At 40.0% G+C, this 18,929-nt stretch overlaps 1 protein-coding gene across 2 annotated transcripts in view; it reads right to left on the bottom strand.

Moving 5' to 3' along the window:
- CERS6 (ceramide synthase 6) overlaps window positions 1-18,929 on the bottom strand; it is a 314,028-nt gene that overhangs the window by 60,142 nt on the left and 234,957 nt on the right. For both annotated transcript variants that reach the window (XM_082689256.1, XM_082689255.1), the window contains exon 6: window positions 16,431-16,523. In XM_082689256.1, coding sequence (XP_082545382.1) covers window positions 16,431-16,523 — 93 coding nt within the window. The remainder of the gene's footprint in view (window positions 1-16,430; window positions 16,524-18,929) is intronic.

An 18,929-nucleotide genomic window follows, 5' to 3' on the forward strand; every position in this document is an offset into this window, starting at 1 on the left:
AAACTGTTAAGATAATACTGTTTTTTTCTTATTACATATTGAATGGCATTTAGAGAACCTAGAATACCCTCTTAGTCTGTTCTGTGTAGGTTTCACAACAGAAATTCCTGGATGCATGTAAAATTCCAGCTACTTGGACTCCATTGCCAAATGTCAGAATGAGAAATGGCATCCTTACTTCAGTTCTCCATGGAAATTTCTTGCAAAATAAAATATTAGTGGTAAAAGGCCAGAAGGATTACCCTCATTAAAACATAAGTCTGTGTTCTGTATGATGGAACTCCCTTTGCAATAATTGGGATGCAAAGACTCTTGGAAATAATGCTCTGTCTCCAGGAGGCACCAGAAATTCATCATGATGTACAAGTTTTTATGAAAGCAAAATTAACTCACTTCTCATTAGGGGGAAAAAAACCCACTGAAAACAATAAGGAACTTGTTCTCTAAATTTCTATTTGCTGGATAAAGTACTCATAATTTCATATGGTTTCTTTTGGAAATAATCTTAGCAACAAATAAAGCAAAACACTTGTGAACCTTCTAAAAAAAGAAACAAGACCAAGATTTTAAGTGATAGCTGATTTAGATGTAGATGGGTAGTAAAGAGTCATTCTCCTACACCATACACAAAGATAAACTTTAAATGGATGAAAGACCTCAGTGTGAGACAGGAATCCATCAAAATCCTAGAGGGGAATAACAGCCTCATCAACTTCATTCAAGACTCGTCTCCAAAGGCAAGGGAAACAAAAGTGAAAATGAACTTTTGTGACTTCATCAAGGTCAAAAGCTTCTGCACAGCAAAGGAAACAGTCAACAAAACAAAGAGGCAAACCACAGAATGGGAGAAGATATTTGCAAATGACACTGTAGATAAAGGGCTGATATCTAAGATCTATAAAGAACTTCTCAAACTCAACACCTAAAAAACAAATAATCAAGCCAATAAATGGGCAGAAGACAAAAACAGGCACTTCTCCAAAGAAGACATACACAGCTAGCAGATGCATGAAAAATGTTCATCATTATTAGCCATCAGCGAAATTCAAATCAAAACCACATTGAGATACCACATTACACCTGTTAGAATGGCAAAAATTGACAACGCAAGAAACAACAAGTGTTGGAGAGGTTATGGAGAAAGGGGAACCCTCTTACACTGTTGGTGGGAATGGAAGTTGATATAGCCACTTTGGAAAACAGTGTGGGGGTTCCTCAAAAAATTAAAAATAGAGCTACTCTACGACTCAGCAATTACACTACTGGGCATTTACGCCAAAGATATAAATGTAGTAAAAAGAAAGGGCATATGCACCCCAATGTTCAGAGCAGCAATGCCCCCAATAGCCAAACTGTGGAAAGAGCGGAGATGCCCTTCAACAGACAAATGGATAAAGAAGATGTGGTCCATATATATAATGGAATATTACTCAGGCATCAGAAGGATGAATACCCACCATTTACATCAACATGGATGGAACTGGAGAAGATTATGCTGAGTGAAATAAGTGAAGCAGAGAAAGTCAATTATCATATGGTTTCATTTATTTGTGGAGCATAAGGAATAGCATGGAGAACATTAGGAGAAGGAAGGGAAAAATGAAACAGGGGGGATTAGTGAGGGAGACGAACCATGAGACACTCTACACTATGGGAAACAAACCGAGGGTTTTAGAGGGGAGGGGGGCAAGGGGATGGGTGAATCTGGTGATGGGTATTAAGGAGGGCATGGATTGCATGGGGCACTGGGTGTTATACAAAAACAATGAATCATGGAACACTACATCAAAAACTAATGGTGTACTGTATGGTGACTAATATAACACAATGAAAAAATTTAAAAAATAAAGAGAAGACATGTGAGATTTAAAAAAATATATGAAATATTTCTAAAGTACAAGGCAAAGAAAAGACTTCCTTCTCAGATCCAAATGACATGGATTACCTTTCCTGAATTTAACAAATAAAATTAATATAATAAACTTATAATAGAAAATTACCTGATTAGAAATGAGGTAATTATCACCAGGTTGCCCATTTAACAAATTTTCAAATTCTCTAAGGGAATGGACAGACAACACCATAAAAAAAAATTTTTTTTGAAAGAGAGAGAGAACAGAGAGGGAGGGTCTAAGGGAGAAGAGAGAGAATCTTAAGCAGGCTCGCTGCTTAGCACGGAAACTGACACAGGGCTTGATCTCAAAACTCTTGAGATATGACCCGAGCCAAATCAAGAGTTGGGTGCTTTTTTTTTTTTTTTTTTAAGATTTTATTTATTTATTTGACAGAGAGAGATCACAAGTAGGCAGAGAGGCAGGGAGAGAGAGAGAGAGGAGGAAGCAGGCTCCCTGCCAAGCAGAGAGCCCGATGTGGGACTCGATCCCGGGACGCGAGATCATGACCTGAGCTGAAGGCAGCGGCTTAACCCACTGAGCCACCCAGGCGCCCCAGAGTTGGGTGCTTAACTGACTGAGCCACCCAGGCAACCCAGCAACACTGTAATTTAAAAATGATTTCACTGTATGGCAACTACAACAACAGTTCAAATCTCTCAGGTCTATTTGTTTTGTTTTACTTTGTTTTAAATAGTTTATTTGAACCTTCAAGGTACCTAGAAAGTTGTGTGACTTTTTATAGAATAACATGTTATTTTTCATAGAGATCAATAACACTGTCTTCCTATCTCTTCACTTGGGATTTTGCAACTTGAGGGTAAAACTCAGAAAGCTGGGGAGAAGCAAGTTGTGCAAGAAGTGGCAATGTGCAGGGGACAGCGGCCATGTAGGCTCATCTCCACCACAGCCCAAATGCACAGATGGAGAAAGGAGGATCTCAGACACAACTTACATATGGCAAGAAAAACCACAGGTACATTTTCCTTTAAGGAAATATGAAAAATAGGTTCTCAACCTGTGGCTATAGCTTAAGTCCTGATTAATAAATAGCATGAATATAAAAATAAAAATAAAAACACATAAATATATCCATATGTGTGTATATACATATATATATCTATATATATATGTATCTTTATCTCTGCCTTTTAAAGAGCTAAAAAACAAGAGACTGAAAAACCATCTTGGTCTTGAGATGATGACTGAAGTAAAAGTATATTCATGATGATTTACAGAAATCAGTTGATTCTGATTTGCCCCATATTAGGTAATTTGAGGAAAATTATACCTTTCTCTTACTCATGCATGGTGTGAAAAGTTCACAGAAGGTATTTAAAAATGTCAACTTTTGGGTATCTGCAGTCTTCCTCAATTTATTTGGCTATTTTATTTTTAGCTGGCCTCGAATATTGGTGTACTATAAAGAGAACTGGTTAAATGTGCCATTAAAAAAAAAAAAAGGTATTTCAAGTAACAAGGCTCTTCAAAAACTGTGACTTGAATTCACTGTCATTCTCATGGACAGCCTATGTATGTTAGGGTAAATATTCATAGGAAAATGTAGGAAGGGATAAAAAAGTATGATTGATTTGAGAAATATTTGTTCAATTATAAAATGGAGTAGTTCTGACAGATATTATTCAGCTATCCCTTCTCTAAATTTCAATCCATGAATAAAACTTCATTTACACTAAATATATAGTCACATTTATTTCAACACTTTTTCCCCAACAGACTAGATTTTTCTACCTTTGAACTAAACATATACGGACTGAGGTCTTTGTGGAAGAGAACTGTCGCATATGGACAGCATTCTAAAAACAAGCTGCGTGCTAAGAAATTGATTAAAGACGTCCAAACTTACTATCTACTATCAAAATGTTCGAAATATATGTACTGATATGATTTAAATACCTCTACTAGCCAATCTCAAATCTGACATCCTAACTATTCAGCAGATACATACATCTAGGCCACTCTAGTTTAGAGCAGAGAATGGCACAATATGACCCCCAAGCCAAATCTGGTTCTCCATTTATTTTTGTAAATAAAGTTTTATTAGAACACTGTCACATTCATTTGTTTAGCCAATGTCTATCGCAGTGTTCTTCCTACAGTTGAGTGCTTGCAACAGAGACTGTGTGATCTGCAAGTTTAAGATATTTACTACCTGCCCTTCACAGAAAAGTCTGATGGCCCTGACCTTAGAGCCCATCTAAGGACATATTTTGGGAAACTTAAGTCATGTTATCAGAGATGTGACAACTGCATAGTGTCATGTTCAACTTCATCAAATTTTCTTCAGATAAAGGTTTATAAGAGATTTAATTTTCATAGCTGTTCAGTAAGATATAACTCTCAATAATTAGTAAGTAATCAATAAGATAGTACTCTTAAAATTCAGATAAACTATAAAAAAAAGTTTTGGCAGACAGCTATTAAAATTCTCATGAAAAATTACAACTACAACCTCAAGAAAATTTGAAAATCAAGAAATTTTTTCACCAGTTTTTAAAACAAAAGCTGTCTGTCCACAGGCATTATTACTTTCCCTACTGCTAGACGTACTATTACTTTATAGCTTCTGGGAACATATATAAAGTGAAATAAAGAACCGCCGCATAAGCAGTGTTTACCCAATCTTTCTCCTGTGTAACATTTATGATAGCATTTCAAGATCAAGAACTCATAATCTTGTCTCCTATGAATTATTTAGTTAATATTTAATCTTTAATTGATTTTATTACTATGGAAAGGATACAATAAAATTTTATTTCTACAACAGAAAATAGTAAGATAGTGCTACTAATTCCTTTCCAGTGTGCCTGGCCAGAGAGCAGAACATTAATTTGCAACTCTCTGGAGTCCTCCTCCACACTTTATTTTCCTTTCCCCGTCAAAAGAACACTCTCCAAATACACCATGCTTTCAAGTGACATAGATATTTTTCTTAATTGTATACATATGGTTTTTTTCTCACTGAACTTTGGGACTTCAGAAATTTTCATCACTGGTAGTTCTTGCCACATCCCAAGTACTTGGAGTTAGAGGCCTTTTATTTAACCTTCTGGGCTCCGTTTAAATTATACTTGCCCACTCACACTAACTTGTACAGCTTTTAATGCTAGGAGGGTCACTTCTGAGAGATTTTAAATATACTTGATGCACAGGTTTCAAACTTTATTCTCTCTCCCTTTCAGTATCCCTGAGGACAAAAGCAATGGTATCAAGTAAACCCATTCATGTTGAAAACATCCAGAATGATCAGTAGGGGGCAGACTGTGCTCGAGTAAAATCGGAGTCATCACCTTCCTCTTTACTGCAAAGCCCTTGATACACAAAATGACAATGGCAATCAAGGACTCAATTTTGTGCTTTAGATGAAGATGAAAAATGTCTTCTTCAGGTCAGCCAAGTCAGGATGATGCTGTCAGTTGTCAGAAGGGGTTCAGAGGAACCCTTACTATTCCCACTGGCCTTATCTCTTGTCATATAACTCCTAGTCCCTTCAGCTGTTGGAGCTCCCCACTCTACTTCACAAATAGCCAGAACTCTGCCAGCAGAATTCACCTGTCAAGCTTCTTCCTGCCCCCATGCAAGCTCTGGCCATGCAGGTTTTTTGTTGTTGTAGTTGTTGTTATTGTTTGTTTGTTTTGTGGCTGGAACCCTGGTGTATCTCTTCTCTTCTCCAAGACCCACTCCATTTGGACTACCTGGTGAACTCCCATCTACCTTCCAATAAGGCCCATTAATTCTCAAGCTCCAAAGGCTTTGTCTGACACTGTGATTTAGTCACCTAAAGTAAGTACTATTAGAACTGCATTTTATAATGAAACCAAGGCACAGAGATGCAGTGTAATTCTTCCAAAGTCACACAAAAGAACAGGCTAGAGCCAGACCTGTATTGGGTTGCATGTGACTCCACAGCCCATCTCTAACGATGTGGCAGACGGTTGCTCAGAAACAGATGTGAGAAATGAGGACTGTGAGGAAGGGAGTCCTAGAGAAAGGACACTTCTGAAAACACACAGAAGTGAGAGACTAACAAATGGAACACAGTCCATACCCAAAAGGCAGGAAGAGAAGGGAACCAAGAGCAAAGATACAGAGTTAGCTGTCAGTGGAAAGGGCGCCCCTCCTTAGGAGGCCAAAATTAAGGATGTGGGAGTCGGTCTATTGGTATTTATGCGGGTAGAAACAGAGGGAATTTTGGAGATGGGGAGAGAGTTAGAGCTATGATAAACCGGAGTGGGTGTTTTCCCAAGACCCCAGTGGGTGTTCTCCCAAGACATCAACTCCTCAGAGGAAGCTGAATGACTGAACCTCCCCCATGAAAGTGGAACCTTCCAAGTGCCAATGGCACCTCCTGGGAGAACGAGGGACTCCAGAGGCCCTGGACCTAAAGACCCAGAACCGTAGATCAGCAGCACAGCGTAGATCCTGGGGTGTGGGTCTCCCTGCAGTACAGCAATGCTGCAGCCCTATGCGCCACACAGGAAGAAGAGGCTCCTGGCTGTCGCCCCCTGCACACCACTGCCAAGCCCCACGACTGCCCAGTGCCTGGGTGTTGGGATGTGACAGCGAAATAGGTTTAAGAGCCCTTCCCTGGCAAGTCACCTGGGGAGTCTGAGTGCCAGAGGAAGCCACTAGTTAAGGCAGCCTTTGAATAAAAACCTGTATAATTGCCCCATAAAGCATACTCCTTTTCCAGGCGACAGTGTCCCAGCCTGCACAGAGCAGTGAGTTGCAATGTTCTGATCACAGGTGGTTAGCTTATAAAATCAGCCGCCTCTTCTTCCCTTCTTCTCATGTGAAGACACAATAGTGAGAAAGGACAGGCGTAAAGCCTGAGAGTCTGGGATATGTGCCTCAGAACTTGGACGGCAAGGTGGTGCTACTCCAGTCAGACACAGGTACACAGGAGTGTGAAGGAGACATCAAGGGGCCTGCCCAACTGTGTCTCCAAGGAGCAGCTCCAAGGTGACATGGAGAGACAATACCAGGTCGCGTTCCACCCTTCTTGGGATCCTGGGTGTCCTGTGGCATGATTTGAGCTTTTTTTTTTTTTTTTAAAGATTTTATTTATTCGCTTGCCAGAGAGAGAGAGAGTATAAGCCGGGAGAGTAGCAGGCAGAGGGAGAGGGAGAAGCAGGCTCTCTGTGGAGCAGGGAGCTGGATGCAGGACTCGATCCCACGACCCTGGGATCATGACCTGAATGGAAGGCAGACACTTAATGAACTAAAACACCCAGGCATTCCTAGCTTTTCAAACTAAGAAAGGACACACTAATACCAGCGGGGGTCCTTGAAGTCCTTGCTCTAGAAAATACTTAAGTAATCTATGCCAGCAGTTCTTGGAGATTTTGGTCTCAGAACACTTTTATATTTTCAAAAAATCACTGAGGACATCAAAAAGTGTTTGTTGATGTGAGCTATATATCTCTTTAGCCTTTGTCACATTAGACATTAAAACTGAGAAATTTGAAAAACATTTATTAATTTAAGTAAAATCTCTTACATGTTAATGAACATAAATATTTTCCTGAAAAATAGCATATTTTCCAAAATTAAAAAAAAAAATGGTGAGGACAGTGGCAGTGGCAAAGAGATTATTGCAAATCTCTTTGATGTCTGGCTTAAGACAGGAGAGCTGGATTCTTTTCAACAGCTGATACATTCAAATTATTGCCCTAAGTTATTCTATCTAGTTGAAGTATATAAGGAAAATCTAGCACCAAACAGTTGGAAAAGGGAGAAGTATCTTGACAGTCTTTTCACATAGTTATGAATATTTTTCTTTGATATTGTACGCGAATTTGACAAGTGGGATATTCTTAAAGGTTAAGTACAATGTAGAATCTAAAACCATACCAATACCCTTTTCATATTCTTTTACATTTAATTCCTTTGGTTTGCCTTGACCTTTGAATGGATATTTTACTCATGTATGACTTTGTAGCATCATGCATTAGTCACCTGGAAAATACTGGTTCACCGAGTTAATATTTTTAAAAACCACTTTTATCAACATCCTACCAAACTCATCAGGTAAGTCTTTAAGGATTGGGATATTATCAAGATCTCACTGGTGGACAGGGGTCTTCCAAAAATCTAATTTTTGCTTGAAGGCTTGAGGGTTTTTTTTTTTTTTTGCATTAACATATAATGTATGTATATATATGCATATATACACATATATGTATGTATATAATATATTATTTGTTTCAGGGGTACAGGTCTCTGATTCATCTGTCTTACACAATTCACAGTGCTCACCATAGCACATACCCTCCCCAATGTCCATAACCCACTCACCCCATCCCTCCCACCCCCCTCCACTCCAGCAACCCTCAGTTTGTTTCCTGGGATTAGGAGTCTCTTATGGTTTGTCTTCCTCTCTGGTTTCCTCTTGTTTCATTTGTCCTCCCTTCCCCTATGATTCTGTCTTGTTTCTCAAATTCCTCCTATCAGTAAGGTCATGTGATAATTGTCTTTTTCTGATGGATTTATTTTGCTTAGCATAATACCCTCTAGTTCCAACCACATTGTTGCAAATGGCACGATTACATATTTGAAGTCTGCATAATATTCCTATGTGTGTGTGCGTGTGTGTGCATGAGTGTGTGTATACACCGCATCTTCTTTATCCATTCATCTGTTGATGGACATCTAGGCTCTTTCCATAGTTTGGCTATTGGGTGCATGTGGCCCTTCGGATCACTACATTTGTATCTTTAGGGTAAATACCCAGTAGTGCAATTGCTGGGTCATAGGGTAGCTCTATTTTCAACTTTTTGAGGAACCTACATACTGTTTTCCAGAGTGGCTGCACCAGCTTGCATTCCCACCAACAGTATAGGAGGGTTCCCCTTTATCCACATCCTCACCAACATCTGTTGTTTCCTGACTGGTTAATTTCAGGCATTCTGACTGGTGTGAAGTGGAATCTCACTGTGGTTTTTATTTGTATTTCCCTGATGACAGCTTGAGTTTTATCACTGACAACAAATAACGTCAATTTTCTTCTTGAAACAGTTTGGCAAAGTTACTTTGTGCATTTTCAAAAAAAAAATGACTATCAAATATACAAGTTGGAATAACCACAATTTGTCAGTCATTCTGCTGAGTAAAAATGAGATTTACAGGAGAAAAGGAGCAGCTTATTCAGCTCACAACACACACAAAGCACTAAGTGCACGTGATTTTTCTCAAGACACTATTGGACAATGTCAGGCAGCCAAAGTTCTTTACGCCTACTTCCCATTTTATCACACAAGATATTTTTAAGTGTATACTCACGAATAGAGAGTAAATAAAATTAACACTTTCAATGCTTCACCGAGAACCTTCTTTATTTATTTATTTTAATTTATATTTTATTTATGTTCAGCATAACAGTATTCATTATTTTTTCACCACACCCAGTGCTCCATGCAATCCATGCCCTCTATAATACCCACCACCTGGTACCCCAACCTCCCCCCCCCCCCCGCCACTTCAAACCCTTCAGATTGTTTTTCAGAGTCCATAGTCTCTCATGGTTCACCTCCCCTTCCAATTTCTCCTGGAAAACTTCTTAACTGACATTGTCTCTTCCTAAGCAAGTAGCAGTGAAGAATACGGCTACTAGTACCGTTTAGGGATGCTGCCTGCAACTTTGCCCACTCTTACTTCTGGACTACGAGTATACTTTCAACACAGTCAGGAAGGCAAATGTCATTTTAGTATTATTATGGAAACAGTTTTCACCTTGCAGACCTCCATGGGTCCACAGACTACACTTTGAGAACTGCTGATCTAGAAATATGATTCCCAAATCATTCAAGGAAATGATAATTAGCCATATTATTAGCAATAGCTGCACTAGTCAGGATAAACAAGATTCCAGGTCAAAAACAAAGCCTTTAAAACCTCAGTGGTTTAAAACAAAAGCTAACAAGCTTTTACACTGCATGTTACCTTGGGCAGGGGGTGGGGGGAGTGCTGGTACTTTGCTCACCGCAGTCACTCAGGGACCCAGGCTGATGCAGCAGCCCCCATCTCAGATGTTACCCATCACAATACTACAGGGGAAAAGAGACACTAGAAGGTCTCACTACTGATTAAATACCTCAAAGTGACTCAAGTCAATTCTGCTCCCAGCCTACCAGTCACCTGGCCCCATCTAACCGTAAAAGGGGGCAAGGCTGAGAAGTACAATCCTACAAGTACCTGGGGGTAGAGAGGGGTTAATATTTGGTGAATCAAATGAGCATTTACTATATGCCAGGCACTGTTCAAAGAGTATGTATTATTTATTTATGCTCACAAAACCCCCATGAATTAGATTACATGAATCTTATTCTTTGGATCAGGAAACCAAAGCACAGAGAAGTAAAGTAACATGCTCAAGGTAATTCCACATTAGGAAGGGTGCTGAGCAGGCAGATGGACTTCAGAGCCCAAGTCTTTAACTTCTAAGCCAAAATGCCCATAATTGTTCCCCGGCCTAGAACTGAGAAAAATAATAACATTTTCATAAAGATAAATTTAAAGAACTGTCCTTTATTACGAGGTGTCCTTTCTCCTTTAAAATGTTAAAATTTCCCTTCCTTTATGAATTGAGGGTGATAAGTAGCAGGCGTTTTTAAAATCTCCTTACTAGGCAAAGTAAAAGGTTGTCAACCTTAAGTTAATTCTTCTTTCTAATTATTTTTGCTAATTTTAATTAACCAAAAATAGCTTTGGGGGTTTTTGTTTGTTGGCTGGGTTTAGGGCTATGTGTTGATTCAACCAAATTTTGGTCATTATGTGCTAGTTAATGTCCTAAGCTCTATTCATCAAGCATTATATCAGTTTTCATGGATATTACTTCATATAATTCCACACCATCCTGCTTCCTTATAAGGAAGATTATTGCATGTATTTTCTTTCACCTTAAAACTAACTGAAGCAGTAAAGATCTGGAGCCAGGCAAGCCCCTACTTATAGCAACGGTTCAGTTACTCCCTGCAAAAGTTACCAGAGAGCAAAACCAAGCCCGTCAATAAGTTTCTTGCTGAACTTAACCATCATACCTTTCTCTGTTAGGAATCTTCTACAGGATGTAGTTTTTCTCTCAGGTTAAAGACCAAAAAAGCAACCAGCTGACTTAACCAGCTGGGCCCTGGAACTTGGCCATGGATGGTTTCCTACAAGGACTCTGAACACTAGCAGTGTTTATTGGCCAAGAGCCCAGGTTTTCGAGCCAAACAGCAGCTTAGTTAAAAGGGACAGAGGGCTTAGACATGAGCAAACTGTTCCGAGCTCCACCACATTTATTAGTTTCTCTTGGAAAATTTAGATGTGCACGAGAAACACTCATTGCAAACAGGTGCTAAAGAACAGATTTTTAATAAAAATTAAACCTTGGGATATAAAAGATGTTTCCAGTACTGCTGAATACTGAGAGTACACCTGTTGTTTTAATAAGATACCTTAATAATTTTGGGTTCACAGAAGGAAGGAAGGAAAACAGGAAGAAAGGGAAGAAATGGCGGGAAGAAAGAAGAAAAAGGTAAGTAAGATAAAATTCTCAAAATATCATGGTAGCACATAATAGAACATCTAAATTATAAGTCCATTATACCAAATGACTACATCTGGGCCCGTCCTTTCTGGAAAGGTTAATAATAATATGTCTCATCACTCACCAAATAAGTACCAACCCTGGAAAGGATCAAGAGAGAGGCATTTGGAAACAGAGAAACTAAGAAAAAAAAAAAAAAAAAGATTGGCAATACTAGGATACTTCTAGGGAAAAAGCATTTATCAATATAAAAGCCACTTTAAAAGACTTATGAACTCATTAAGTCACAAAAAATGATTTCTAAACCTCACTTCAGTTATTGATTTTTAACAGTCTGAGGCATGCCTTCAGATTCAACATTTATAAATTCTGGCCCCTATTTGAAATGGCCATTCAAGTTCCTTGTCATTTAAGAGGGAAACCAAAGAAACATTCTTTACAACTTTCTATTCAAACCCTGTGAAAAGCCCTCCATCCCGAGTCGTTGATGGATGTCTTCGAACCTCTCTATTTTATAGTGAGGAGGCAGGCTGTTGTTATAGGGTTCAGTTAATAGTTGGTAGGGATAATACAAGATAGGGAATGTATCTGGCAGCCAGGATATTGGACTAATCCTCACTGATGGACGGCACAGCAGATCCTCCAGGCATCAGCGCGATGGAGACGAACAGTAAGAACCTGCAGTGACAGTCAGCAAGATGCAAAGGAGAAACACGGGAGCTGCGATTCACTAAGGAGAGATGGCAATGGGGAAAAAGGCCTTCCTTGTGAAAACCTGTGCTGATTTGGAAAACAGTGTGGAGATTCCTTAAGAAATTAAAAATAGAGCTTCTCTATGACCCTGCAATTTGTATCTACCCCAAAAGATACAGATGTAGTGAAAAGAAGGGCCATCTGTACCCCAATGTTCACAGCAGCAATGGCCACAGTCACCAAACTGTGGAAAGAACCAAGATGCCCTTCAAAGGATGAATGGATAAGGAAGATGTGGTCCATATACACTATGGAGTATTATGCCTCCATCAGAAAGGACAAATACCCAACTTGTGTATCAACATGGACAGAACTAGAAGAGATTATGCTGAGTGAAATAAGCCAAGCAGAGAGAGTCAATTATCATATGGTTTCACTTACTTGTGGAGCATAAGGAATAACACGGAGGACATTGGGAGTTGGAGAGAAGGGAGTTGGGGGAAATAGGAGGGGGAGACAGAGACAAACCATGAGAGACTGCGGACTCAGAAACAAACAGGGTTTTGGTAGAGGGTTAGGTGAGCTTGGTGGTGGGTATTATGGAGGGTACATATTGCATGGAGCACTGGGTGTGGTGCATAAACAACGAATTTGGGAACACTGAAAAGAAATAAAATAAAATAAAATAGAAAAAAAAATAAAAAAAATAAAACCTGTGCTGAGTAACTTCCCACTCTGTGCAAGGAAGAAGAAACCAACTGCACCAGGAATGTCCAAAGGTACTCTGACCAGCTGAAGAAGGGAGAGGGGCCATGTGTCTAAAACAAGCTATTGGTGTTTACTAAGAAAAAAACAGAGATGTCATTGTGAAACACTGAAAATATGTACCAGCCTGAGATCAGTTCCACGAACTTCACTGTAAAATCACTCTTCTTATACATAGGTGGTTTCCACACAGAGGCAAGATATATTTAAACCACACAACACGATACACTTCAACCCTAGAAAATAATCCCCTTATGACAGCTATCAGCTAACGGTCACTTGACTTCAAAAAATGAAGACTTTATGAGTCTTCTTGGCTCACTGAAAATACATGTTAAATGCACGTTGAGAAAATTCAAGCAAACAGAAGGGGTTTGGTGACTTTCGGTATGTAATGTCTCACTGGGATTAGGAGCCGAGTACAGTTATAGTCTTGCTTTTATTAATCTATTTGACTCTAGATGGCACAGCTAATTCTCAGTAAGCAAAAGAGAAACCACTAAAAATGGCAAAGAGCTGCAAAAGGGTTACTACCTCTAATGTCAGGAGCAAGGCAAGGCAAGGCAATACAAGAATTGCTTACATGTCTAATCTCAGAGCAAATCACAGAAACTCGCTGGGTAAATTAGGGCTCTAATTCATTCCCACACAGCACAACCCTGAAAAATTTACATAGACTCACTACATATCAATTTTCCCAGCTACAAAATGGGAAGATATTCAACCCTCCTTTTTTTTAATGCAAGTTTTTTCTGTAGCTACCTGGAAAAAAGTGCTTCACAAAAGAAAACAAAATGCATATTACTCAGCCTTATAAAGGGAGAACATTCTGACATAGGCTACAGCAGAGATGATCCCGACGATATTATGCTAAGTGAGATAAGCCAGCCACAAAATGACAAATACGGTACGATTCCACTTATATGAGGTACACAGAGGCAGAGAGTGGAATAGTGGCAGTCAGAGGCCGGAGGAGAGGGGACAATGGGGGAATTATGGTTTAACAGGTACAGAGTTTCAGTTATGCAAGATGGAAAGAGTTCTGGAAACTGGTCGCACAACTGTGTGAATATGTGGAAAACTTCTGAACTGCACACTTCAAATGGTTAAGAAGGTACAATCTTATGTTTTGTATTTCTACCACAGTTAAAGGTTTAAAAAAACAAAGGAGTAAAAGGCACAATAAGCCTAGCACTGTGCCTAGCTCGAGGACTTGATCCGTCTACAAGTACTAAGGACAGGAATGAAGAAGGTTCTTCACGTAAGACAGATGAGATCTAATCTGACTGGCCTACCACTACTGGGGTATCTTTAAACATTTCCAGAAAGTGACCCAGCATGGTACAATGAGGAAGGAACCACAAATGATAGTTGTCAATGAGTTATCTGCTCTGCCAAGCTCCAGCTCTCACAGGGACCAGCCCTTTCTGAGAATCAAACAACAGACATCTCAGGCAGGCAGTGCAGTCACACAGGGTAAGGAAAGCCAGCTTTGGGCCAGCCCAGAGAGCCAGTGTTGGAGGAAAGAGGCCGGTATGCCCCTGGGGAAAGGGGCCACAGGTAGCAGGGCCATAGGCTCGTACGTGTTCTTCTGCAGCCACTTGGATACCAAGTGGTAACGCAGCAGCTTACTGATCTAACCAAGGAAGTTACACTGTTCCAGTCTTGTGCTCCTTGACAACACATAGTTCTGTTTGCAGAGGACTTTGGAAGGTATTCCATTAGTAAGTCAGAAGACATTCTGATGAGTCCGTTTACTCACTCACCCTAAACTTACTGATCCTCATCACCAGCAGGTGCACTGATGGCCATGGCACAGAGACAAACATATCTTGCTCTTTCGCCCTTCAAGTCTGGGGAAGGGACAGAGGCAGGCCACCAGGTCACAGTTCATTTAAGAATGTTTTATTTTCATGACATATTTTGAGGTTAGATAACTCTGATGAAGGAAAAGCTCATTCATGGGGCTGGGACACTGAAAGCTTACTCTCTCTCAGAGGTTATAAATATAGTTAAAAAACAGAACATGTACACATTGGGCGCTTGTAAACTAAACCCAGAAGAAGGAGTGGTCAAAAATTCTGGAGGAATTGAATTAGCCTTCAAAGACTAGGCTGGGTTTGGGAAGAGGGAAATAGGGTATATTCTAGCCAAGGTAAGGTCTTGTTAAAAAAAAAAAAAGGTGCATGAAAAAAGTTATGTGCGATCAGTGATGAGAAGATACTCTTGCTGGGATATATGTGTGTGTCAGACGGGGAGGCTGGAGGATGGTGATGAGACTGGAAAGTAGCTTTGAATCATGTTGACTGGCTTTGTCCTGAAGGTTTTAGAAATATAACTTAGGTGGCTGTTTAGATAGGAGGACTATTTAAAAGGCTACTGCAGCAACAGATTAAGCAAAAAAGTTGCGATGGCTCTAGGTAAATGTGTCCATGATATTAAGAGTTCAAGTATAAGGAGAAGCAAAGAGGAGGGCAAAGGAAAACCCTAGCTTGTGTGACTTCCGCTTCCCGGAAGAACCAAAAGACTAAGGGATGATCATGTCTTCAGCTGGAAATAATTTGCAAGTAAAATTCAGTTTCCTCATTCACAAAATGAGGATAAACAATAAATGATTGAACTGGATCTTGGAGTTGATGGGAAGATTAAATGAGAAAATAAATACAAAGAACATATTACTATAACTTATGCCTAGATTTGTGGAAGTGTGGACCTAGAGAGAACCCAGGGCTGAAGAGAAACGTTTGGGAGCTCTTGGTACATGAGTTATGGTTGGTAATGCTGAAAGATATAAGCTGGTCATCCCGGAGATGATGTCCTGTCATCCAGGACTAGACCCTGCACAGATGAGCGCATGAGGCACCGGGCTGCGGAGCCCCGAAGACGACTTTGAAGGAATGATCCAAATATGGGAGTCTGGAGAAAATGGTATGATGGAAAAATTACAAGCAGTAGCTAGCCAGAAGTGTCTATTCTTCCCAGAAGCTGGTAGGATGAGAGCTTGAAGGGGTGGGTTTGAACACTGAGGAGTTCAAGGCACCCACGGCAAAAGCCAGTCCGGTGAGGGGGATGGGTGGAGGCTGACCACAGTCCAGGGAGCCAAGTTGTATTTTCATGATGTATTTGGATGTTGGATAATTCTAATTAAGGAAAAATTCATTCATGGGGCTGGGACACTGAGAATTTACTCTCTCCCAAGGGCTACAGATACAATTTTTCTTCTTTATTTAATCTGAAGAACAGAGGGCTCTGTGAATCAGACAGAGAGAAATTGCTGCTGTTTGGATTCATTGGTATATTTTTTCACGGAGAAAAGAACACCAGACTTGGAGGAAGGAGGGAAGAGCCAATGTGAAAAAAACATAAAGCCCCACAGGCAAAATAAGGACCTCTCTGTGGTAACGTAGAAAGCAGGACTAAGCTAGCCCTGTCAGAGAACAGGAGTGAGCGCCTTTCAGACTCAACACCCATCTGCCAGGGGCCACCCAGCACACACATCTGCAAGCGTTTCACAGCCCAACCACTCTTACCTTTCTTTTGATATCAGTGAACTGGGAAAACATTAAAGACCAATAAAACGACAGCTCCAGGATATAATAGTAGTGAAGGTCAGTTGTGAGTGGCTGAGGATCAAAGAAAAAAAGGAAAGATTAATAGTTAATAGGAAACCAATTTGTGTCCCCAGCATCTCAAGCTCAGGGCTGCAAAGGGACACGGTGTTATGCCTCCACGAATCCCAGCCCCATTCTTTCTGTGGAGAAGAAGGGCTTTGAAGCAAGCCTCTGATTTGCAGTGGGATGGCCTTAAGTTTTGTTACAGCCCCAGCAAAAGAGTGTCAGTGAATAGGAACATTTGGTACCCAATTCACTATTTATTTTAACAACAAGATTTACAGTTCCTTGATATAAGTATCTGTAAGATTCCTTGGGCAACCTGAAAAAAAAACAACAACCCAAAAAACAAACAACAAACAACAATAACAAAACCAACCACATACACAAAAAGAATAACTCTGGAAAGTGTTGTGAAATTCCATAGTACAGGGGCAATGGAGGTAGGTGTCAGATGGGTCATGGAGGTCAAGTTCTGCATTAATCAGAGCTTTCTTGGTATTAGTAAATGTTCCATACATTGTAAATATAAAAAAAGGTAACTCAAAAATATTTATTAAAAGACATAGGAAAAAGGAAGCTGCCAAGAAATACCAGGCTAGGCCCCCAGCCAGGAAATCTGAGACGAAGTCTTGGCTCCATAGCTCAGTAGGTATAAAATCTGGGCCTTAATTTACTTATTGTAAAATGGAGGTGACACCTGCTCTATCTGCCTCAGAGGTCCAGGAATGGGGAGGGGCTCAGGGAGGCAGCAGAAGTCAGGAATATTTATTGTATTTACTAAGCTATAATGAAATATCTTACTTTACCAGAAGACCTTTGAAATGCATCATCTCCAAGCTATCCACAATGTAACAGTATACACAGTAACTACAATTGAAACTTTAATGCTCTGTGAACTAATAGAAGCATAACAAATCACTTTCCAGAGAAGCTGGCACTCACTTAACTACTAAGTCTACCAGCTTTATGCACTGGCACTAAAGAAAACATTTGTCCCTCCCACTGAGCTTTGACAACAGTGAGGGGGTACAGGATGCTGTACCACCAGCGATACCCAAGCTCTGAGAGACAATGAGTATCAGTGTGTTTATCAAACTCAGCACCACCCCCAGGGAGCATATATTTTCCACTGAATTGTCCTTTTAAAAATTTGCAGGCATTAGCAGTAAGGGATGGGTATTCAGGTCAGACACATGGCAGCAATGAATCTAGAAAATAGGGCACTGGCTTTAGGACCTTTGGAGCCAAGGTTAAATTTCAGTTTTAATGAGATTTCCTGCACCACCACCTGGGAAAAGCCATGGAGGGCTAGGAAGACAAGTGAGAGCACATCTTAGAAACCACTGAGTTTGTAAGAGCATCACATTACAAAACTGCTACATTCAAGGAATGCTCTGCAGCTGACAAGGCTTACCTGCATGTTAATTTCTTTGACTCTCATAAAAATCCTATGGAATTAGTACCATCATTTTCTAGATGGTATAGTTGACTGGCAATTGCCAGCAGTTGGTTTGGGTTGAAAGGTCAATCACCAGTCTTCCGGGTAGTGAGGCTCTGTGACTACCCTGTTAGGGGTTCTCATTCCCAAATTGGGCTCTTTATGACAAACTAAACAGGGCCAACTAAAGCCACTTTCCATTATTTTAAACTTAAAATAAATACACATATATAAAAATCATCATATAATAAGTTACATATATACTAATACACAAGAAGCAGTGTGCCTTTAATAAAATTGCAACAGATGACTACTCTCAACTAAATATATGTCCAGTTATTTAATATACATGTTAAAGACATAATAAATATGCTTCATGAGCATGATCTGTCTTTTAAAGTACCCTTAAGAGGGCGCCTGGGTGGTTCAGTGGGTAAAGCCTCTGTCTTCGGCTCAGGTCATGATCTCAGGGTCCTGGGATCGAGCCCCACATCGGGCTCTCTGCTCAGCAGGGAGCCTGCCTCCCCCCCTCTCTCTGCCTGCCTCTCTCTGCCTACCTGTGATCTCTGTCTGTCAAATAAATAAATAAAATCTTAAAAAAAAAAAAAAGTACCCTTAAGGCCTGGGACTGACTCTGAACTGTAATCTGTATACTTATGGAAACATAGCTACCAACAAGGCACTCTAATTACACACATAATAATTACATGCTTTTTCCCCCCACACATACAAAAAGAAAGAGCTGATTTTTTTTTTTTTATTAGAATACAGAGTTTATCAAAGCTGACCACTGTTCCTATGAGAGATCATGAACTAGTTCTAGATTTGGGGGGCTAATGCCAAATTCTTCATTTATAAGTAAGGATGTCTTAGCAGAAGACAATCTTGATCTGAATCCCCCCACACAGTATCTTTCCTTCTATGCTAATGATGTTTCTTATTTTTACTTTATTATTGTTATCATTTTTTAAAGACTT

This window comes from Mustela nivalis (genome assembly GCF_964662115.1).
Source record: "Mustela nivalis genome assembly, chromosome: 11".
Classification (NCBI taxonomy): domain Eukaryota; kingdom Metazoa; phylum Chordata; class Mammalia; order Carnivora; family Mustelidae; genus Mustela; species Mustela nivalis.